The sequence below is a fragment of the Geospiza fortis genome, unplaced genomic scaffold (assembly GCF_000277835.1).
Source record: "Geospiza fortis unplaced genomic scaffold, GeoFor_1.0 scaffold330, whole genome shotgun sequence".
NCBI classification, from domain to species: domain Eukaryota; kingdom Metazoa; phylum Chordata; class Aves; order Passeriformes; family Thraupidae; genus Geospiza; species Geospiza fortis.
This window is the reverse complement of record NW_005054400.1, coordinates 694,943-703,449: the sequence shown is the minus strand read 5'-3', so window position 1 is coordinate 703,449 and position 8,507 is coordinate 694,943. Positions and strand designations below refer to the sequence as shown.

The 8,507-nt window shown below is 43.0% G+C and overlaps 1 protein-coding gene across 3 annotated transcripts in view; it reads left to right on the top strand.

The window, feature by feature from the left end:
- Positions 1 to 8,284, top strand: part of NR2F2 (nuclear receptor subfamily 2 group F member 2) — a 13,671-nt gene extending 5,387 nt beyond the window's left edge. Inside the window, exons 1-3 of one of the 3 annotated variants that reach the window (XM_005426041.2) lie at positions 26 to 712; positions 2,522 to 3,070; positions 6,325 to 6,952. In XM_005426041.2, the coding sequence (XP_005426098.1) occupies positions 283 to 712; positions 2,522 to 3,070; positions 6,325 to 6,599 (1,254 nt within the window). In that variant the 5' untranslated portion in view covers positions 26 to 282 and the 3' untranslated portion in view covers positions 6,600 to 6,952. Of the gene's footprint in view, positions 1 to 25; positions 713 to 2,521; positions 3,071 to 6,324 lie in introns of those variants that run through there. The other 2 variants (XM_005426042.3, XM_005426046.2) reach the window with 2 other exon arrangements.
- Positions 8,285 to 8,507: the final 223 nt, after the last annotated feature.

The following is an 8,507-nucleotide window of genomic DNA, read 5'->3' as shown; positions in this document are numbered from 1 at the left end:
CCCAGACAAGCGACTCGCACCTCGCCCCCCCGCACACACACCTCCATCGCCCCGTGCTTCTGCACCTTCGCCGGTACCGGGAGATCCCCCCCACCCCGACCCTCCTGAAAAAAAAAAAAAAAGGCAAAACAACAAAAGAGAGAGAGGGAAAAAGAGAGAGAGAGAGAGAGAGGGGAGGACAAAAAAAAATAAAGACTGCTGCAAAGCTGATCTGAAAAGCAAAGCAAACAAACTTTGAAAATAAAGGGGGAACAGGAAGTTTGGCAACGGTGTCCAATAGATATGGCAATGGTAGTCGGTGCGTGGCGAGACCCCCAGGACGATGTGCCCGGAGCTCAGGGAACGCAGCCTTCGCAAGCCCCGCCGGTGCAGGGACCCCCGGCCGGGGCCCCGCACACCCCACAGACCCCGGGGCCCGGGGGCCCTCCCAGTACGCCAGCCCAGACCAACCCGCCGAGCCAGCAGAACCAAGGAGACAAGCAGCAGCAGCAGCAGCACATTGAATGTGTGGTTTGTGGGGACAAGTCTAGTGGCAAACATTATGGCCAGTTTACCTGCGAGGGTTGCAAGAGTTTCTTCAAGCGGAGTGTAAGGAGGAATCTCAGCTACACTTGTCGTGCCAACAGGAACTGTCCCATTGACCAGCACCACCGCAATCAGTGTCAGTACTGCCGCCTCAAAAAATGCCTCAAAGTTGGCATGAGACGGGAAGGTATTGGGATTTCATTTGTTTTGCAATTTTTTTTTTCACTCGCTGCGTTTTGGGGTTTGTTTGGTTTTCCTTTTTTTATTATTTTTAAATAATATATATAATTGCTCTTAGCATTTTTAACTTTCCTCTCCAAACCCCAAACCCAACCAGAACCTTTCCTCCCCCCCCCACCCACCCCCCTCGAATAAACCAGCCAGAAACTTTCTCGTAATGAAAGAAAGCGGTGTTGGGGAGGGTGGGCAGGGAGGCAGGGGCTCTCGCATGCTTTCTCCTGCACTCGTAATTGATTTGTGTTTGTTTTGATTTTGCTGATGGAGGTTTATTGAAAGTGGATTTTTAGTTTCACGCTGCTTAGGAGCGAGATGATGATTCTGACGTGTGGTTACTTTTCCTTCGTGTTTCCTCCTGCATGCTCAGCCTTAGCCCCCGTCCCCCGAGCAGCCCTGTGTGTGTGTGTGTATGTATGTGCGTGTGTGTACACACACACACGGAGCCTCCCGAGATGCACACACACATACACATACACATACACACACATACACATATATATATATCCTCCAGCACCCTGCCTTAGATTGCAATTTTACACAGGCGGTTCAAATTACTATTACAATGGAACTCACCCTACCGAGGCTCTACAGCACTCCACTGTGGATTCCCAGCCGGATTTTTCCTCCTTTAAAAATATATATATACACACACACATATCTCCACGAGTGTGTGTGTATACACACACTGCCGTGTGCCTGCCTTTCCTGGTTGTTATTACCTCACTTTCCTCTTCTTCCTCTTATTTTCTTGTTCCTCCAGGAGAGGCAGGAGGGGGTAGAAGGGATGGGGTGGGGGGTGTAAGGAGCAGTCCAGAAGTAAGTGTGGGGTGCTCGGATCTCTGCAAGTGGAGTCTTTGTGATATAAAATTAGACGGGAAATGTGAGCCTGCAGTTTTCCAGTGCATGCTCTGTGTCTGGACGCTGCTATGTAGGTTAAGGGTGAGGGGGCTTGGGACTCGCCGGGCTCCTCTCTTTGTGTTTCTGCAAGAGTAACTAACCTTGGAATACAGGCGATAACAAATATAAATCAAGCACATTTTTAGGCGTTCTCCCTTCTTGTCGTCTCTCTGCCTCTGAGCCCTTTTTCTCTCTCCTTTTTCTCTCGCTGTCACCGTGTAAATTTATTAACAAAATGAAAGGCCCACTTTCCATGGGCAGCGGGGGAAGGTGCCTTTGGATAATGCCCTCAGCCTCACCAGGGGACCTGCCGGGGATGTTGTGGGGTGATTTCGCCTCCTTTGGCATTTTTTACGAGAAGGGGGGATGTATAATACCAGCAGCAACAATGTATTCAGTGGGCGAGAAACGCGTGTGGGACCAGAGCCGGGGCTTTCGAACTGAAGTGTTTCTTCCTTCTCCCCTCCTCCTTCCCCATCCCGCTCCCCCAGCCTCAAATCAACGAGCTGGTTTAGGTGTAACGGAGAAAAAACACACAAAGACGTATCCTGCATCTCTGGAAGGAGGGGGTGGCGGTGCAGGGGAGGGGGGGATAACTGGACTGTGGTGTGTTTTGGGAAGTGAGGAGCTGGGCTCCCACAGCAGCCCTGGCCGAGCCCACAGCGTCCCTCAGCTTTTGTTGTTGCTTGACTTGACCCGAGAACTGCGGAGCCTTAGAGCGGGGCTGGGGCTGAACTCTGGCTGGGAAAATGCACGTTTCCCCCCGAAGCTGGCCGGGTGCGGGGTCACACAGGCACGCACAAGCACACAAAGCAGGCTGTATTGGAACCGATGGTCGCAATTCAGATATTAATAGCTGTAGTTTCTTCTTTATTTACTGCAGCGGTCCAGAGGGGCAGAATGCCACCCACACAGCCAACTCATGGTCAGTTCGCCTTGACAAATGGGGACCCTCTCAACTGCCATTCCTACCTATCCGGATATATCTCCCTTCTTCTGAGAGCAGAGCCCTACCCCACCTCCCGCTTTGGCAGTCAGTGCATGCAACCCAACAACATCATGGGCATCGAGAACATTTGTGAACTGGCAGCTAGGATGCTCTTCAGCGCGGTGGAGTGGGCCAGGAATATCCCCTTCTTCCCAGACCTGCAGATCACAGACCAGGTGGCTCTCCTGAGGCTGACCTGGAGCGAGTTATTTGTCCTCAACGCTGCCCAGTGCTCCATGCCCCTCCACGTAGCTCCGCTCCTGGCAGCTGCTGGCCTCCACGCTTCGCCAATGTCTGCTGACCGAGTGGTCGCCTTTATGGACCACATACGAATCTTCCAAGAGCAAGTAGAAAAACTGAAAGCATTGCATGTCGACTCTGCAGAATATAGCTGTTTAAAGGCCATAGTCCTCTTCACCTCAGGTAGGCGGCATTTCTTTGCTCCTTTTTTTATTTTTTTTCTTTTTCTCTCCTTCCCCGGGCCCCCCTTGAGAAGTGTTTGCTCTTGCAAAGTGTTGTTGCCTGCACCCCATGCCCGCTCCCTGGCCCCCGAGAACCAGCGTGGTCTCTTTTCCTTTTAGGAAGCGGTACCCTGTGCTCTGCCCTGCAGGGCCTCGGATCCGAGCATCCCATCTTCTAGGGAGTGCAAATCAGAGAAAAAAATAAAATCAAAATAAAATACACACACCCCATTTATTTTCATTTTTTTTTAAAGAAAAAAGCAGGCAGCCAAAATACACCCCAAGCCTAGCTGAATAATGCTGGGGACTGGGAAAGAAGGGGCCCGGGAAGAGGCACCCATTCGCCACGAGAGACTGCGCTCTTCCCATTGAAAATAATATTTTATTTAACAGTATAGCTCTGGGTTGTTGCATTTAATGACACGCATCCGAACAGCAGCAAAATCTGTTTGATGTTGTTAAATACAAGTCGTCCTATCAGTGAAACCACTTTAAAAAGAGGATCATTTTATGGGCAGCCAGGAAGGGAAAAAAGCCCTGCAGGATTAAAAATTGAATTTAAAAAAAAAAAAAAAAAAGTTAAATGTGCAAATCTGAGTTTAAAATATGTTCCCTGCCATCTCATAAAATAAAATAAATCAACTTTGCAAAGAGCTGTCTCTGATTTAAACAGAATGTGGCAGTGAGCAGTTCTGTGTCATTTAAGCTAAGGGGAAAAGTTTGCATTTGTACCCAGCAGGAACTGCATAGTCCAAAGCGAGTAGCGGGTGCGAAAAGATCATTACCATAAGTAGACAGGGATAGTATGGAAAAGTAAGAGGAGGCTGAAGCTGCCGCTCCGCAGTGTAATTCCGGGGTGGCACAAGCATGACTCTCCCGAGGAAAAGACCTCGAGGTGTTTCTTAGATAATCAAAGAGGGGAGGGGGGGGGAAATATGTGTCAACTTTTGCTGCCTAGAAATAGTGCATGAGTTATAAAGCAATAATTGAGTGCGTTGTGAAATCTAATTAGCTTGCACTAGAGTTTAACCTGGGTGAGTAATAATCCTGATATTAACTCTGGAGGCTAAATTTTTTTTTTTTTTTTTTTCTGAGGGGGAAAAAAAAAAAATCTGCTCGCTAATTTGTGCAATACGTTATCTCAGATCACTAACTTTGAGGCTGCACCGGCAACCCAGTGTGCTGGAGCCCTGGAAGTTTGGGGATTAAATTTAAAAATACATGTATTTCGCCTGTAACTCATTCGGACGCTTGGGAAAGTGGCCACGCGATAAACATATGAATGGAAGCAGGACCTGCAAAATAATTACTCATCAGAGTTTTTTAAAGCCTGATATCAGGAAACAGGAAAAAAATGTAGTTTATGTGGGAAAAGAAGGGCTCACAATCCGTTCCTTGTTGTGTTAAAGGGGGTCTGGGGAACGAAGTCATTTTCTGGACTTTGTCCAGGTTCTGGGTCGTGACCTAAACTTCCTTTTATATATTATTGCTTTACACATAAAAAACTTCTCCTTTTTTTTTTTTCCTCCCCCCCCAATTACTGGTGTTAAATCCTGAGGTGATCAATGAGCAGGGCACATCTAGCCACAGGGAGACAGGGATCCCGAGTGGGAAGGGGTGTCCGTGGGGTGCTTATTTTATTTTTCTATCGTTTTTCTAGGATGCATTTTCCTCTCCCTCGCTCAGCCGCTCAGCGAGGATCCCACACACGCTCACATCCCTCCCCAGCCCCTGCCCAGCTCACACCCACACCAAGGAGTTTATTTCCATAAAAAACTTCTCCTTCAAATCACTTTTTTTTTTTTTTTTACTTTTTTTTTTTTTTTTTCTTTTTTTTTTTTTTTTTAGCCTTCTGAGAAAACAATCGTCCGATCCTGTCGTAACTGTTTAATTTATGACTATTTTCAAAATGGGAGGCCTGGCGTGTAAATTGCCTCCCAACTAGATAAACGTTTCTTGTTATCTGATTCTGGGGAAGACAGCCGCATGCACAAAAATATAGGGTGATGCTTGCAGCTTCTGCAGCACCCCAATAACCCTCCCTGATGTAAAGCAGACGCACATAGATGCATATAATGTTTGCTGCAGCCTCTTTTAAGAGGGAGGGGGGAAAAATCTGGGTTCTAATGACTCGCAGAATATGCATGTGTTAGCCCTGTGCCTAGGAAAGCCACAGGGAGGTCAGGTCACAACCTGTGCTCTTTCAGCACAGACGTCTCTGATTTAAAGGGAACTTATTGTATTTTAGTGTTTCAGGGAAAAAAAAAAAAAAAAGAAAAAAAAAAAAAGAAAAAAAATGTCCAGACCCTATCAGGGAGTTTTCTTCTTGTAAGGGCCTTTAGGTTTAAAAAGAAGAAGAAGAGGAAAAAAAAAAAGAGGGGGGAGTGGAGGGGGGGGAAGAAAGAAAGAGAAAAGAAAAGAGGGGGGAAAAGAAACAGCTCAAATGAACAGAGAGATCACAGTTTGCATGGCTGCCTCTGAATAGGCTAAACTGACAAGATCAGTTTTAAAGGGCCACTTAAATCAGTTTCAAAGACTGAAGAAAAACGCGTTGTCTTCTTTGGGGGAGAATCTGTTGCTGGATCCGGGGCGCCATTATCTTTGGCTGGGCCAGTTTTTTATTATTATTATGATTTCTATCACTGTGAGTAGTAGTCCTTCTCATCACAGGGTTAGGCTCCCCCCAATTATTTTCCAAGAAGGGGGGGTGTGGAGAAATAGTGGCTCCCTTTCCCCCTTTTTGACTCAAGGCTTCCCCGCCCCCCCAGCCTTTCCCCCAAAAACCACAGAGATATGAAATTAGGCTTGGCCAGCACCTCCTTGCCACCCCTCAGGTCTGTCGTGCCATTAGAAATCTCGACCCTGGGAGCTGTGCTCAGTCCTAAAGGAGACCCTCTAGAAGAGACAGAAATGCAGACACACACACACATGCACAGAGAGATTGTCCCTTTTGGTGAAACCCACTTAAACTCTGGGGGGCGAGGTGATGGCGCACGATCCACTCTTAAACCTAGACATTTGGAAAAAAAAAAATCAAATTAAAAATTAAAAAAAAAAACAACACACAAACCACCAAAACCTTTTTAATCTGATGATTGCTTTCTTTTTTTTTTTTTTAAATTTTTTTTTTCTTTTTTTTTTTTTTTTTTTTTTTTTTACATTTTTTTTTTTTTTTTTTTTTTTTTTTTTTTTTTTTTTTAATACACTTTCTTCTAGATGCCTGTGGTCTCTCTGATGTAGCCCATGTTGAAAGTTTACAGGAGAAGTCACAGTGTGCTTTGGAAGAGTATGTTAGGAGCCAGTATCCCAACCAGCCAACACGATTCGGGAAGCTATTACTACGTCTCCCCTCCCTTCGCACTGTCTCCTCTTCTGTCATAGAGCAATTGTTTTTCGTCCGTTTGGTAGGTAAAACCCCCATAGAAACCCTAATCAGGGATATGTTACTGTCTGGCAGCAGTTTTAACTGGCCTTACATGTCCATTCAATAAAACATCCAAGAGAAAGAGAGAGAGAGAGAGAGAGAAAATAAAAGGAAAAAAAAAAAAAACCAACAACAACACCGAGACAAAAATTAAAAAAAATAAACAAAAATTCAAAATTGAGAAGGGAGATGAGAGTGAAAGGAAAGCAAATGACGTTTGGGTTCTGGTTGTTTCTTAAATTTCCTTCTGCTAAGAAAGGATGTAAAAGGATGTTACAAGTTTGCTAAGAGAAGACAGGAAAAAATTAATGGACTGTGAATTAAAAAAAGAGACTGTCAAATGAACTTTTACAGAATGCATTAAAAACTCCCGTGTCGTTCAGAAAAAAACTTGCTACTTATCATTTTTTTTGTAAAAAATAAAAAAGAGGGAAAGAAAAAAAGAAAGAAGAAGAAAAGAAACGATGGTGGGCTTTTTCTTTTTTTCTTTTTTCTTCTTTTTTTTTCTTTTTTTTTGGGGTAAACTTTTTAAAAAATCTCGCTTAAAGTGCATTTAAAGGAAATTTGGAGAAAATTAGCAGAACGGAAGAAAGTAAGTCTTTTTTTTCCAAATTATTAATTGTCCTATGTGTCTATGTACCTATAGCTGTTCTTTTTTGTATTTTTCTGGTTTCAAACCAGTTTATTCTGTGGTTCTATAATAATTTTTGATATAACCTTGGCTTCTTTAAAAAAAAAAAAAATAAACTGTGTATCCTTAAAATATATGTTCTGAAAGAATTAAAACTGAGTCCACGAAAGTATCATAGGAAGAAAGGAAAAGAGAAAAAAAAAAAACCCTCAACAACACAATGATGGAAGCGCACTTAAGGTGGTGACCCAAAATCTAGCTTGAAGCTGAGAGAGCTATAATTATATAGACCCGAATGAACCACACGTGTCATATAACTCCCCCCAAATCTAGGTTTTTTTTGATATTTCGGACAGAAAATGAACTGTGGGGATTTATTATAGGTAGAAGGATTTTGTGTCCAAGACACACTACGGTTTTGATTTAAAAGGAAAAAAAAAAAAAAACAAGCAAACAAGCAAAGTGAACTTTTGTAATTTGAATTGGGTTCCACATAGTTCATCATGAATTGTTATTAAACTCCTCTATCTGTTTGTATATTTGCAAGCCCTTTGTATTATAATAATTGTTGATATTTTCCCTTTTTAAAAAATACCATTGAAATCAGCATGACAAAATAACACTGTTGGCACTTATAGATAACGTGATTGATTCAGTATCTTAGAGTTTACAGTTTTGTGTTTAAAAAAACTGAAGGTTTTTTTTTTTTTTTAAGTGCAACATTTCTGTATACTGTAAAAGTTATAATAACTGAACTGTTTGGTCGAGTCTTTGTGTGTTATATTCCAAGGAAAATTGAAAGTATTCAGAAATTAAAATATTATTTGATATCTGAAACTTGTTTGGCTGTCATAAATGTCTTTCAGAAACCACATTACTTCTCTATAGTTTGCAGTCATTTAAGTCCATAGGCGATTGATTTGTTTACTTGTCACAGTAAGTTTGTAGCAGATGTATTGTAGTGTATTTACCTGTTTAATTCCGGGACGGGGGTGGAGGACTTAAGTTCGTGGTTTATCTCTGGTTTTAGGAAGTACTATGCTGAAATGGTAAACCATCAACCCCCATTCATCTAATCCTCCTGTTAATTAAAAATGGATTTTCTGGAAAAAAAAAAAAAAGGCCCTTATTTTTGTCACACTTAAGTGCCTGCGTAGGAAAGGTATTGTTGTGAAAAAGTATTAGAAATCTGGAGATCAGTATCTATTTTATGATCAGAATGGGGCGAAAAATCTTTTGTAAATGTCTGACATACGCGCACAAGATCATTCAAGCAAGGTAATAGCAGTATTGTAAATATAGGTCAGTTGTTTGCAATGAGTTTTCTTTAAGTATGTGTGATTT